At 33.9% G+C, this 15,740-nt stretch overlaps 1 protein-coding gene across 19 annotated transcripts; it reads right to left on the reverse strand.

The window, feature by feature from the left end:
* Window positions 1-794: 794 nt before the first annotated feature.
* Window positions 795-14,429, reverse strand: LOC145589432 (uncharacterized). Of its 19 annotated transcripts, none has more exons than XM_081645986.1 (14): window positions 13,863-14,429; window positions 12,949-13,068; window positions 12,414-12,490; window positions 12,207-12,313; window positions 12,006-12,125; window positions 11,174-11,471; window positions 10,410-10,509; window positions 10,090-10,230; window positions 7,772-7,819; window positions 7,305-7,591; window positions 6,108-6,195; window positions 5,704-5,766; window positions 4,754-4,803; window positions 795-1,454 (listed from the first exon to the last, which is right to left on the reverse strand). In XM_081645986.1, the coding sequence occupies exons 6-10, from the start codon at window positions 11,225-11,227 to the stop codon at window positions 7,521-7,523; spliced, it is 414 nt and encodes a 137-aa protein (XP_081502112.1). In that variant the 5' UTR covers window positions 11,228-11,471; window positions 12,006-12,125; window positions 12,207-12,313; window positions 12,414-12,490; window positions 12,949-13,068; window positions 13,863-14,429; the 3' UTR covers window positions 795-1,454; window positions 4,754-4,803; window positions 5,704-5,766; window positions 6,108-6,195; window positions 7,305-7,520. The 19 variants fall into 19 exon arrangements, with proteins under 19 accessions (XP_081502112.1, XP_081502110.1, XP_081502109.1 ...); XM_081645984.1 differs by having other exon boundaries at window positions 5,698-5,766; XM_081645983.1 differs by having other exon boundaries at window positions 796-1,543; window positions 5,698-5,766.
* Window positions 14,430-15,740: the final 1,311 nt, after the last annotated feature.

Below are 15,740 nucleotides of genomic sequence, written 5' to 3' on the forward strand. Positions count from 1 at the left end.
GGGGTTTGGTCGCGGTGGTCTGAGTTCATGGTAGGAGAATGGCGCACGATCTGGGGTCTGGTCGGAGAATGGCGCACGATCTAGGGTTCGGTCGCGGTGGTCTGAGTTCATGGTAGGGGTGGCGAAGTGGCTTGGGTAAGGTGGTAATTAGTTGGTAAGTAAATGTAATTATAAGATGTTAAACAAAGTTAAAAAAATAAAGTAAGGGTAAGGTGGTCATTTTACTCTTTAAAATTTACTAAAAATGGAAAGAATTTTTTTTGTTGCAAATAATAGAGAGCACCCATTTATAGTAAATGTTGCAGATAATTGTGGGCGGAGGGAGTATATCATTTTTCTTTTAACAAAAGCCTCAAAGATGCTTTATAAACCTCTTTATATAGTCTTTTTCCCAAAAACTTTATTTACTTGTCACTTTTTTTTTCCATGAATATATTAATAGTTTTACTTTTAAACGCTTAATATCTTTTCCTCTACTTAACTTTAAATGTGGACTTAAAAGTGTTTTTTATTGCAATTTTTCTCTCTTTTAGAAAGTCAAATTTGATCTCATCCTTATCACCCCTACCTTCTTGATCTTATTACTCCTTCCTTCTATCTCTTGTTTTATGGATAGAACAATTCAACGTATGAGGTGTTCTTAATTTCTTAGCACGAAATATAATGTTTTTTTTTGTTACTTTTATGTAAATCTTGACTAAAAATTAAACTCTTAACGACGAATACGACTCCCAAAAATCTTTACTGGAAAAATTATTTAACATGTAATCAAAATGATTTTCAAACATGTAAACCGAGAGATATTTAATAGCCGAGGGATACATACAACACATCATCACATTAGATTATCCAAAGGTTAAAACAACCCTAATTATATCTAAAAAGAAAAAAAAAAAAACATCCATTTTTTAAAATAAAATGTAATTATAAAAAGATTAAAAACCCTCCTAGTCATTAATTATTTAGACAAGAGGTGTATTCCATATCAAATCATTACAATTTACAAACTGTGATACACTAATGTATAAGATCAACAATACTTTTAGAGGTACAATTATGAGTTCTTCAACGATTCATTATAATATTCTATAGAATCTGGCAAGAGAGATTAAATAGAAAACATCTTACAAATTTGATCTACAATAGCGCTAAATATTGCTTGTTCCATGAATTGATGTTTTCCAGCTCTTGACATCCCTGCAATAATGCTTCCTCAATATCATACGAATCTCCTTTCTAAAGCCACCACAAGCTACTACTACTACATTGCAAATATTGGCAAACAAGACCTTAATTACTAGAAGTACTACTCTTGTCCTCTTTCCACTTTACCACAGTAACAAACAAATAGCTAAAGGTGCTTGTCTGCCCTGTTTTAACGGTCCTCTGTCTGACCTTGCAATGGCCACGGCTTCTTGTTGTTGCTGGTCTGATCTTGCTGCTGCCTCTGACGCCTGCTGTAGGTTAGTGTCATGGGCAGTGGTAGTGGGTTCGTTGCAAATACAATGACTGGCAGAGTAAACAGTACAAAATATCTGGAACACTTTCAACAGTTTGATCAATTTAGATATAGGGATAAAAGTCAATATGTAATTACTCCCTCTACGGACTTCCATACCGAAATACAAACTATTCTAGTAAAAGCCATGATGAGCAATATGATAAGGAAATTTTTTAAATGAATTCTCAAGGATCAACCTACACACTTCTACACATTAAGTACAAGACCATTTCTAAAAATATTACTTCCATACCGAAAATGATTTAATATATAACAAATAAATAGTCACATGATATTTTGTTAGTTTCATCTCAATGTAAATATTTTAAAATATTAGTTTTGTAAGTGTAAAATTAGAAATATTCATGGTCAACATTAGTGAATGGAGGAAGTAAATAGTTGTCTATCTAAAAACAACATAAATAAACTCATTAAAAGCGCTAAACTTTGGATAAAGTAAGATCTACTGTATAAACAAGAAGCTAAGTAAAGAAGCATGCTGCTTTTCTGATCATTTATGTCAACATGGTATTAATTTACTTAATGTTCAAACACTTAAAAAACATAGCATATAAAAGAAACTTTTTTATTTAAGAAGCCATTAAGTGTTATAGGAGCAGATTGTCCGTGCATGGAAAAAAAAAAACAATGCACTGATCTGATTTTAATCAAAGGCATTTGCTTCATCACTTGCACTGAAAAAAAAAGATCCCTAAAGAGTGCATCCTAGACTGGACAAAACTGACAATCCATTTCATGAAAGGCATTTGCTTCATCACTTGCACTATAAAATATAAATCGTCACGACCTGCTCATCACATCCGGGCACACCATAAACCAAAAGGGTAACAACTTTCAATTGACATATCTCATGAAAATGGACCCTGCCATAGTGTAACAACTCAAATGACCTCGAAATTGAGCCATTAAAACTTTAAAATATCAAAAAACTACCATACTCATCTTTAAATTGAGTTTATGCCTTATGCAAGACAACATTTAGCTAAAATAATTATGGTTATAGTGTTATACAATACAAATCCCTTTTTGTTGTATGTATCTCACTGCTGCTATAATTCATGTAGAGACTAAAGAAGCAGCAAAGAAAAATAAGTTCACATCACCTGGTAACTTTTTGAGAAATGATTTTGCAGCCATTTTAATTTGGTTTACAACAAACATACCGTATTATTTTGTTTCATTGTTTGGCTTTTAATTATAATTGAACAAAGTAGGTTTGCTAATAATATGTTTCTTTACCATCTATATCGCAAGAAAATAATAAAAATAGACTATAAAACTAAAGAGTGATAAAATAGACTATGGTATATTATTGTCTAACCTATATCACATTCCAAGCATGAGTAGTGAGAGTAATAAAATGTAATTTCTGTCATCGATACTATAGATTAAAGGTAGTAAGGTACTAAACCTCAAAATTAAACCACTAAGAACTGCCACGTATCTTCTCATAATTCGTCCTTTTCTGCCTTTTTTTTTTCATTTCTCCTTCTTATCCCTCTTCCTTTCCCCTTTCTTGGTCTTTTTCCTTCCACTCCCTTATCTCACTTCTCCTTCTTATGATACCTTATTAAGAATTCTTGAATAATATACACTCATATGCAGCATTCCCCACACTCTTTTAAGTTTTTTTATCTCTCCATATCTCCCTCTCTGCTCTACATCCTTCCCCACCCCCTCAATCTCTCCCCCTATTTCATATTGTCATCCTCACCTTTTCTCTTTTCCTCTATCCCCTCCTCACTCCTGCTTCCTCACCTCCTCACTCCACTCCTTCATACCTTCTCTGTGCCTTACATGACATTCTAAGCCATCTGTGGTTTGAATTGTGACAAATTTCCACATAAATTAGAACATGTATTCTTTTGGTAGCCTAGAATACTATTACAGACTATAGTTCATGCCCACTTTTTGGTAGCTCAAAAGAATACTTCCTGGTTATGTCCACTTTCCACTTTTTGCAAAATTCTACCAAAGGGAAAAGCCCCTTTTCACTGCTTAAATTTTTCCATGCCCTCAATAATGTAACTTGGTGAACAGTCATGAGCACTTCTAATCTCCAAGCCATCCTGATAGCTCAATCAAAAGAATACTTCCTGGTTGTGTCCATATTCATTCTTTTATTATTGGGAATTGTTTGTAGGTTATGAGTTTGGACCATAAAAACAAAGAAAGTATGACACGTTTGGAGCTCTTAAAAAGACATTTCTAGAATTTTAGGGAACCATAACATCACAGCGGTAACTTTTATTTTATACTTTTTGATGCATTAATTCTATGCCTTTTCTGAATTTAGTTCTAGACTTGTTCGATCAGGATGATATATCCATTACTTGAGGAAGATTTGAGAGCTATTGTGTTCTTGGATATCAGAATCATTTCTTAAAACGTAACAGCCTGTCTCTATTGTTTGTAGAGACCTTGAGTATATTACGTGTTGATTGTTGAAAATTAAGATTGTTTCCTCAACTTCATCATCCATGATTATGGTTTTCAGGTACAAGGCCATGGGCATTACCGCATTAGATTGGACTCTGGTGACCAGCCATATTTGTCTTGTGAGGCTCGTAACTTTTTTCAGGCGACTGAGATAGATTTTGGAGTACCAGATTTTGGAAAGATGAGTATTACTGCTAGTAATGATCTCAATGAGGAAACCTTGGATCATTTGAACAAACAAGTGATTATAATTATTACTGTTATACTCTATATTATTTCTTGCCTAGAAATAGGAATTACTCTTGAAGTGCATATGAATCTATATTATGGAACGTTCTTACAGCTAACTACCAATAATTGTTCCAAAGGATAGAGAGTCAGAGACGACTTCCAAATACATTAACTAATCCCTTTACTTGGTGTATAAATTAGGACATATATACAAGGACAGAGTTGGTCTTGGAAGACAACAGGCTATTTGGTCTTGTTCAAATAGCTCCTTTTATTTCTATTATCCTAATCTGAGAAAAATATAATGTGATTTACATTATCTTGGATAGTTAGTCACTATCATTCAACAATCAATACCTAACCAAAGTTCATAAAGCAAACACAGAGTGCTAATCAGTCTGCTCAGTCAAATTAAAAGACAATGATGTAAATACCTATGACCCTTTCCACCATTTTCCCCACTTTATGACAGAAAACAAAGTCAACACAAAACAAAAAACACAAGATAACCTACACTCTTCTAATAAAGCAACAAAACAGAAAAAAATGTGAGATTCATACCTTAAGCAGTCTTAGGAGAACGTCAAACAGTTTATAAGGCAAAGCAGCCACTGCACAACAGCCAAAAAAAAAGCACCAGAAAAGATTTAGTCCAACTAAAATGAGAATAGAACATACAAGATAAATAGGCGAACCAAATCAGCTTAGTTATTGTTCATGGTACTACATGAAACAGCCTACTTAGAATGATATAGACTGCTAAGGCTAATAAAAAAAACAATCACTTACAAAAGAGGCAGCAACACACATAATATAAAACCCCACAACTTGAACCTACGAAAGGTAACTTTTTCCCACATCGAAATTAATGCAGACATGAATTTCCAGCATAAAGAGAGTAACACTAAAAACTCCTGGTGGCCTTTAACTGTACCCAGGGAAAAAAATGCATCTTACCTCAGAAGCCAATTCAACAAAGGAGAGAAAGTTCACAAGTCGATTCAATTTTCATTTAAATCCTTAGAATCAAACAGATAAGCAAAATTTCATTTTTCACTAAGATCCTTAGAATCAAACAAAAGAGTAAAATTTTGTCCCTTCTCAGATAGACAATTTTCACTTTTTACTGCCACTGACTAAAAAATTGGATATATAAATTACAGGCTTTTACTTTTATTCTTTTATTCTAATCTAGCTATTTGTATTTTATTTACAATTTTACATATCTTCATTTTACAATTCTCTTGACTAATCATATTAGCAACATATTGTAAAAATGAATCCTCAAAACAACATTTGCATTAGACTAACTATTTATTTTCTTTTCAGAAGTTGAGTGATCATATAATGGCAATTATACGTTCATTGCTCAAATGCAGCCTCACTGCATTACTTCTAATATTCTCAATGAAGCATCTTACCTGAATGGAGAATATCAGAATACCACCTGTATCCTGAACAGAAATAAATTTATCCCAAGATGTAGAATGAGACAGGAATAAAACCTTTACCAAATAAGCCCATCTAAGCAGCTTTTCTACTGACCAAGCACAGCTAGATTTATCATCCCAGAGCTGCAAAACCCCATAGAAAGTATCTCAAAAGTCAAAGATGTGAAATAAGAGTTTAATGACACGAAATATTGCAATAAAATTAAATAGTATAAAGATTTTTTTTTTTAAATAATAAAAAATCTACTGTGAATTTGAGGTATTGACATATAACAAACTGAAGAAAAACAATGGCTTTTCTAACTATCATGTCACCAAGAAGTACCTAATATGTAGAAAAATTCAAATTTTAAATCGATAGTCAGCTTTCCTCAAGTTTGACGGTTAAACTGACTTTTGGTTCATCCACCAATATAGTAAACTGGGCATATGGTTCAAAATAAATAGAGTTAATTTAACAAGACCTCTTCTTAAGTCATCTCTGATTAGGTTTTTAGGGAGAGTAGGCCAGCAATGATTGATAACTACAGCCACCAAGATACACCTTGCAGCCTGCACCAATATCGTTTCCCAGATTAAAGTGGGATAAAGTTTTGCCACAGCCAAGAAACAAAGCTCAAGAAAAAGAAAGCGATAAACATCGATAATTCCTCAGCCAAGGTTCAACAGATATATCATCACAAGAAGTTACTGAACCTAATAGGCATGGTCTTCAAACTCTTCAATCAAGTCTTAAATCAGTTATACCAAGGCTGACAACCTAAAGCAAGATTCCATTTTCAGCTGGCTTTAGACTTAGTCTTTTTGTTCTGTTCACTTTTACAGGAACACTAAGTCCACACAAGGGCTAGTGAAGTTCAATTTCACAACTAAATTAAGTTTAAATTGATTATAATTCAAATGAAAAGAACAAAGCCTCAAATCACATAACCAGGTAATTACATTCCTTGCCTCTAATATAACTATTTGAGGATCAGAATTGTAATATGGTTTCCTAAAACAGATCGCAACTCTTAGCAAAGCATACTACTTGCCTGTGCGGAATATACTTAAGGCAATTCCAAATAGCCTGCTCTATCATATAGCAACATATATATCTTCAATTAGCCCTTGAAAACTAAATCATTGTAAATCAAGATGATTCTGCTACAAACAACTATCAATTCTAACACAAATTTAATACGATTTTGCCAACCATTAACTGTAATATACATTATAGATGATTCTGATTTCTGCCTCATATATTAGTAATCTAGTATTTTACTGGAAAGTGTTAGAAATGGAGGGTCAATATTCACGATTTGTCGATTTACCTTCTTTTCCTTGTGTGCACTTCTTTCTAGTTCAAGTTGAGACTGTGCAAGGTCTCTTTGCCACTTAATCTCTCCCATTTCCCTCTCCAACCATACATAATAACAAGACTTTAGTCAGTTAGTATAATTAGAAAGCAATCTCATTTCCCCTCACTCTCTTGTATTTTTAAAGGGTGGGCACCGTGGGGACAAGATGAGTTAATATGTGCTTTAAACTTTTGATTAATAAGTAGCAGAACAAATTTAGTCTATTTCAAGAGTTTCAACACATGCTAAAGGCCGAAATGGTTCTGTTTGAGCAACAATAGTCCTGGTGTGTAAAGTTTTTAACAAGCTAAGAAAGCATACCTTCTAGATTTTTCACATTTTCCTCAACCAGCAGTGCCTTTAAAGCTGATGAAGACGAAGGTTGTAGACTTTTGAGTGGAAGAGAGGTAAGAAAACAAGAATGTATACTTTCCTTGGAGGCTTTGATTTGAATGGAATTGAATGGAGAACACATTATTGACAAGAATAAAGTCAATCAGGATTCCACCAATATAGAGAACTCAAAATCAGTACAACTTAAACTTCTTTGATTCGACATTCAGATTTGCAATCCCACATCATGCAGAAAATGGAAGGAAAAAAGTATCCTGCGAAGTATATAGACATGTAAGATAAAAAGTATCCTGGGAAAATGGCTTGGTAATGATATATATATTACATTATCACATGGGAAAATGGCTTGGTAATGAGGACCAATTGTATGCTACCCATAAAATATCCCACATTAGCAAATAACTTAAAATCTGACAGTGCACTATTTTACTCACCTTCTTCCTTCTCTTGCTTCCACAGCTTCTCTCTCCTCATCGACTTCACTGAAATTGCAAAAGCAAGAGAATAAATTTCAATTCTCAAATTTAAAAAAAAAAAGGCAATTCAAACAACATAGCCCACACCCAAACACACTTATAACACACAACCATCCTGAAAAAAATATTTTATTATCAAGATTCTATAGTCCCACACAATTACCATTCAAGTCAAACCATGGAAAAGAAAATGTCATTGAGCACTTGACCAACCGAATGCAAAGCCAAGAAACCATAATAAGAAATTTCTGAAATGAAGGTACTTTTTAGCTTTGAGAATTATTCTGATTCTCAACTTCTATTTTATCCTAACCTTTGAAAAAAGCATTCAACATCATCTGAATTTGTAGCTTTGATGATCCTAAAAAAAAGCTAACCCCGAAATTCCACAAATAACAATAAAAAGCAGCACCAAAGCACACAAATCTCAATAAGTAGACTATAAATAACCCACCCCAGATGGCTTCCATGATATCATGCTCAACTCACAGGACTTCGTATTTCAATTGCTTCTGTGAAGACTCCCTCATGTGAATTTAATGCATGGGTCCACCCAATCACACCCCCTTGCCTTATGTTCTTTCTCTTCCTCTTATTCATTGGTTACAACTTTGCAAATTTTGGACAATCTCTAACCACTTGGCTCCCACTCCCACTCGCTCCCTCTTACTCTCTTATTCTCTCACCCACTTACCAGTCTTTTATGATATTGTGATTTTTTAATGTTTCTTCTTACTTGTGTAAGTATCTTTTAATAAACCTATTTACTTACTTTTCATCTACCTCATTTTTTCATAAAAGTAAGCCCTGACATATATTTCTCTGCCTTTTCAATGCTTATCATTAAAAGTCTCCACAATCAGTAGAAAAAAGAGAGGGAAAAATGTTAAAATGAGTGACCTTAACCTCCCTTTTTAATTGAAAAGCCATAACTTGAAAAATGAAACCCAGCTTCAGGAATTTACAAAGATAAATAAACAAATTTATAAAGTAAATTTAAAAACTATCTTATGTGCTCTAGCTTATAAAGTAAAATTAACAACTATCTTAAATAGTACAAAATATGCTTTTAGAAGGGCATCCTTGGGAGAACACTGTAGATAAGCTACAATAAAACTTCCCAATTTTTAAAGGGTTTTAGATTCGAGGTGAGAAAGAAAGCTCTATTCTAAAGGAAAAAAAGCAATGCAGAAATAAGCAGATAAACCAAATTACCTCTGGGTTAAATATAAAGTGTGGATTTTCAATTGAGGGAGGATGGAGTACCTCTGAGTGCATGCAAGCATTGAAAGTACCCTTTCTAAGAAATTTAGAAGCACAATACATGGCTTGACCTGGTGCAGGTGTTAATTAATCAGATTAGTATACTAACACCTCTCCTCTGGAGAGATTTGAAAGTAACTTACCACCTAAAAAATAAAAAGTATTAAAAAGAAAAAAAGTTATTATAATATTTATAATTTGATAATTTAGCTAAGTCATTATTAGCCATGAATAATCTTCATATTTATTCTTCTTATGTCCTGGACAAGCCAAATTTAAGTGCCAACGCCACGTATTAGGATACGCATAAACCAATAGCTCTTTGAGTTAGATGGGAATATGCTAACATAAATACTTCCAAAAGTTCCCATCCATGAAACTACTTATCTATGGTATGCTTAATATGGCTATAGTGTCATATACTCGTCTTTGTAACAATATATCTAAGTGTCAACAACGAAGCTACATTTTACGGAAGAATGGAAACATTACTGTCTAAAGGCAGAACTTTTTGGCCATTTCTGCCCACTGCAGTCCAGCTAGCTTTACCTCTACAAGTCTTTGCCTTAAGTAGTCTTCCAAAGGTTTTTTTTAAAGCAGCACCCTGAGATAATTAATACGAACTAATTATTAAAAGAAACAACATAAGTGGTTGAGTAACATAAGTGTGCAAATTAACCGAACCCATAATTCAAAATTAACCAAATTACTACTCAATATCCAAATAAAGAAAACCAATTATGCAGAATTCACTAATAACCCCTAAAGATCTAAACCCAACTCACGAAAAAAAAAACCCCCCAAACATACAACATATAGATTAATTTACAGAGACTCAAGTAACTAAACATAAAAATTACACTTACAAAAATCACAAGAAAAAGAATTCGAAGGGAAAGGGGTATTTAACTAGCTATTAAAGCCAGCTGCAACTAAAAATAGTAAAAGTATTGTATTTTGATAAAATCCATTGGAGCAGAAAAGCTACAATGAGAGAAGAGCATAGTGTTTACCAGGAAGCCAGGTATGTTGTATTCTCTCTCCTCTTAAATACCAACTCGTCTCTTTTCCGCTGTTTCTCTCTCCTTGCTTGGCGAAACTTCCACAAAACCCTACTTTTCTCCAATTAAGTCTCTCCCCTCTTCCAGTCAATACTTCAAAGAGGAAAATGGAAATTGAAAAGGGAATAATAAGTGAAATTACTCAAAATTTCAAGACCCTTCACATTGTTTGTCTTTTGAAATACCCTAACTTGACAACAACTAATTTGCTAACATTGTGAAATTGACTCTAAAACTGTGAAAAAAGGTGAAAAGCAGTGGAATCATCTGACCTCGGTACGCTGCCTTGAATGGAACACAACTCAAAGGCACAATCGAAGAAATCAGAGAGAGAAAGAGGAAAACCTGGCCTCCATCAGTAACATTATCATCCTGATAAGAAACAATAAGAACTCAATAATAATGTGTTCAGCAAATTTAAATTAGGACCATGAACCAATAGTTTATGTGTTCAGCCAGAAATTACTTTCTAATACTTTACCCCACCAATTACACACTATAGAAGTCAATGTGAAAAGGAACAAAGCTATTCAATAATGAAAAATATAATGGTAACCTAACCCCACAAAATCTGCCCATTTATTACTCAAGATCACTGTCTCTGATTCCATTACTGTGGAAGGCGCATTCTGAGCTAGGTGATTACAATTAAACATCAAGGCATCCAAGAACAGCAGAATCATGTGGCTGCACAGATCATAACTTCAGCAACATATATTTTAGACTCTTAAAGAGAGATATTACCTAACTCACAGACCAGCTAGACCTATTGAACAGGACCTCAGGTCGGCTTTCTTCCAAGTCATTAAAACCGGTAATATCAAGGGTTAGGATTGGTTTTAGTTATGGATGGATCATAGTATAGTGTTTCAAAACCTAAATTTAGTATATTTTAGACAGTTGTCTAAGTTAATTCTCTGGCACCTCTCTAAACAGTTCAAGACTTCAAGTGACACATACTCAGATTAGAGAAACAGTTGGATGAAAGAAAGAGTGAAATATTGAAGTGATTTTAGCTGATCACTGTAGTAAATACCTTAAGGCAAACAGCAAAAGCAGACTGTTCTGGAGTCATATCATCAAAGGGCATCAATACGGTCAAGATCTCCCACAAGACGATGCCAAAACAATAACGTCAGCTTTCTTTGTATGGTGCTTTTTTGCTATCATCTCCGGAGACACCTAGCGATAGGTACCAGACTACCAGTGAATCCTATTGCACTGCCTATTTTAGTCTCTAAGCAAGAGATACCAAAATCGTCTAGGACGTCTACTTTAACACACATCATTTTCGAGAAGAAGATTTTTGATTTCAAATCACGGCGAAGTATTTCCTGAGAATGAAGAAATTGCATTCCCCGACCAATGTCAAGGGCAAATCAAACAAATCAGCTCTTTGACATCCCACAGTTTAATTAACCCATTACTCTAAAATTCACATATTAATCTAATCACTAATAATTCAGAAAAAGCAATATGCAAAACCCAAGAAATCCAAATTAAATATCATCAATAAAATTAAGCAAAAGGGTCCCAAATAAAGCACAAAATCAACAAGGGTCAAATTGCCAAATTACAGGAACCAAAAATTATAAAAATGATTGAGCCTTTATTTAAATGATTTTAAATTCACTGATCACTTCGGATTTTTACAAAACACAATAGAATCCCATGTATTAGACAGCTATCTGAAGAAACGTTGGATACTAATATAGAACCTAGTATTGTATTCCTGTAATCTCTTGTACATGTCGTTAAGTGAAGCTATCTGCACATAGCACACATGCATAGAAACCATCTTGCTTCAGTTGACTATCCAAAAACAGACATAGTAGCACATAAAATGAATTAACCATTTGTCTGTTTACCTTTTGATTGGAAGTTTGCTGCTCTTGTCGAACTTTTTCAAGGTCTTTGGACAGACAAGTTTGCAACCTTTCTGCAGCAATCCTAACCTCTTTATCCCTTGACAAGTCATCCATCTAAGCCTAATCATGGTGATCGACTTAAATACAATTGCAAAGAAAAGCAACATAACTTGACATATGCTAATTTGATTTTGGGCTCACCATCTTATCTGATTCCTCTTTTGCACATTTATCCTGCAACAAATTGTAGTTCTTCCTCAGCTCCATGATGAGTGCATTCAATTCTTCCTCGTTTTGCATCAACATCTCTAAAATGGCAAAAACATCCAATTCTAATCAGAAAAATTGTTCCCCTTCCAAAATCTATACCAAAGCCAATAATTTAATACAATGTCAAATTAATCATACCCATCTCTGCTGATTGCAGCAATTCCCAGTAATTATCTTGGTCTAAGAGATACCCTCCTTCAACCTCTTGGAACCATCTAATACAAAGCAGATTTATTTTTATGTAATTTAGCATTTGTTCACACCTCACCTAAAGTAATCCAATTTTGCCAAAATATGAAGTATTAGATATAAATATAGCATTAACAACACAAGAATGCTGAACAAAACCGATTATAATTTCTTATTCAAAAAAATCACACAATAACCTCACTTGTTTTTCTTTCTTTTTTTTTTAATAAAAAAGCAGTCAGAACAAATTCAGCAAAATATCACATAAAACTCAGTTTCTGTCATGCATGTAATTTTTGTTTTTAGCTCTCTATGGGATCTTTTCATCAAGCTTATCATTGTGCGGGCTATTAATGATGTGAGTTACTACCACAAATACCTCAACAGCAAGAAAATGTGATATTAGTAAGTTGATGTTATTTAGCTTAGATTACTTAATTTTGGAGTGAATTAAACCAAAACAAAAATAGAATTGAAGGATTACCCCAGGTGACCAGCTTTGTTCCCTCCTCAACAAACGCTTCATCTATGGGCTTCTTCCTGGCAAAAAGGTCCAACATCACGATGCCAAAGCTATAAACATCCTCTGTTGCCGTTGCTTTTCCTGTTTCAAAGTATTTTGTGGAAATAAGTTTGTATGTAAACTTACCAAACTGGTTTGGCAAATAGATAATTTCCAGAAGAAATGGCAAAATATGTCATACAAAGCCTGAGCATAAAAATTCAAAATCAGTATATTAGATGTCATGATTCTGATGAAGCTGCTGGGCTGCTGGGTAGAAACAGAGTCTTACCTAGACAAATCAATCATACGTAATAAATTCAGTGCACCTAAAGAAACTATGCAGTATCTGATAGAGTGATAGCTTAACGCTAAGGTGCACAACTACCCCCTCACTAAATCCCTATCTCAAGGTGGTCTGTGGAAGGTGGCTGACGAGGAACAATGTTCAAGGGAAGGGGGAAGGGAGCCTTGAACCCCGGACTGAATTATTATATACACCCGGGTGTATATAACAACCTTTGACCCAAGACGACCTAAGTTGTGAACTTATGGAAGCCAAGGGGTTCAACCACTTGATCTCTACTCAATTGTCTAGTTTAATAGTTTAAGACTACACTCCAGGAAATTGCTAGCACTAATAAACCAGATATTCATAAATCAATCCAGATCAAGAGTTCATGTGTATACATATAATAACGGAAAAAATGCAACATATATACTTGACATCCAAAGTATGAAACAGCATCAGCATCCCCAGGGCAATAATCTTAGTATCATCATAATTTTACATTTCGTAAAATTGATTTAAAAGATGCAGATTCAGTAATTGAATAATTGGAGGGAATATGCAACTGAAAAAAAAAATAGACAAATCTTGCTCTTTTGGCAATTACCAGATGTCAAAATCATAATCAAAGACTGCATATCCACAGTCACTTTCCAGTAAGGCAGCCAAAAATCATCATTACTTTCGGCAGGATTGCCAATCTTTTCAACTACAACCTCTTTTTTCTTCTTCTTCTCATCAACCTTCAATACAACTTAGTGGTAATTGCACAAGAACGCATCGTTGTCTTCCATGTCGATATAAATCTTCAAAAATCCAGTAACTTTATATGTTGTTCAGAATTTTCTTCAAACTAATACTTTGCTGACAATATAGATAAATTCATGGGTATCATATTAAAGCATTTAAACGATTAAAATTGATTATAAAATTTTGGATAATTGGCGGAAGAAATAAAGAAATTAGTAAATTAAATTGATTATACTTGATACTACAATTCAATGAAAGAGAGAAAGCTCAGAGTATGCTTCAATTGAAGAAAGAGAGAAAAGAGGATTTCTGTGGCATTATAATTTGCAGAGATATGAGAGAGAAAATGAGGGAATGAATGACATTGGAAGGAAGATAGAAGGGGTATTTGAGGGTATGATGTAATAATGGTGGGTATGTGATTTATTTCTGAAATTGTTCAAAAAAAAAAAAAAAAAAAAAGAGAAAAGGATTTGTAGTGTATTATGGGTTTGTCATTTGTGGGGTGTAGTTGAGCATAGAGGAGAGTGTTTGGCAGTTGGCAGTCTTGGCACACTGCTGTCATTAGTGGGGAGGGGAGAGGAGAGGAGAGGAGAGGAGAGAAAAAATTGTAGAAAAGGACAAAAGGTGTGCAACTGTGCATTGTATTTTTGGCTTGACTAGTGCCCCAAGTATTGAGGAGAAAGTTTGTCTCGGCTATGTTCGGATTCAACCCGAGTATGTACGTAAGTGACCTAATTATAATAGGCAGGCTCAAACTCAAACCCTCCAATCCTTAAGAGGTATTAATAATTAAGCCCATTATCACTTGGATCAACCTCCCATATACTTGTTACATCATCTGTACAAATTATGTAAACTACATTAAAGTTTTGTACATACTTTATGAACGAACATAAGAGTTTGTTTGGGGTGGTTAATAATTAGAACAATATCATTAATATATAATTAGCCATACAACATCTACAAGTATAATATAAATAAATTGCATATACATCGTTAAAAATCTTTGTTACACAAGTTTCGATTTCATTTTCTTAAGAAGAAATAAAGTTTTATGATAATGGAAAATTTAAACAAACTTATTTATTTATTCGTATGCATAAAATTAAAATCCTTGAAGGAGAGGCTCACCAATGAATTGGCTGAAGTGATGAGGGTCAATGGTAAGCGGTGGTTTAATATTTCATTGAAACCTATTAGATTCATGTGATTCAAGTCAATAATTTGTAGGTTATAATCAGGTCGGGTCATTTCCAAGTTAAGTCATTCTCGGGGTTCAAGTCGGCAAGTCAATAATTTGCGGGTTAATCAGGTCGAGTAATTTCCAAGTCAGGTTATTCTCGGGTTCGATTCAAGTCAATAATTATCGAGTTATAATCAGGTCGGTCCTTTCCAAGTCTTGTCATTCTCGGAATAATTTGCGGGTTATAATAATCAAGTCGAGTCATTTTCAAGTCGGGTCATGTTCGGATTCGGGTATCAAAATATTGGGTTAATCTGGGTTTAAGGTTGATATCAGGTCGGGTCATATCGAATTCAGTTTTTTTTTGGGTCGGTTTGTTAATAGTTCATGTAATTACGTTCACGTTTAATCATTATCAATTTCTTCATTCATTGTAAGAGAAATAATTTCAGAGAAGTTTAAATTCGAGCTAATAAGTTCAAGTAAGTTTAGATAATATATACTTTATAAGTTCATATTATTTTCAGTAAAATTTGGGTCGGGTCAATA

The sequence above is a fragment of the Chenopodium album genome, chromosome 17 (genome assembly GCF_948465745.1).
Source record: "Chenopodium album chromosome 17, dcCheAlbu1.1, whole genome shotgun sequence".
Taxonomy (NCBI): domain Eukaryota; kingdom Viridiplantae; phylum Streptophyta; class Magnoliopsida; order Caryophyllales; family Amaranthaceae; genus Chenopodium; species Chenopodium album.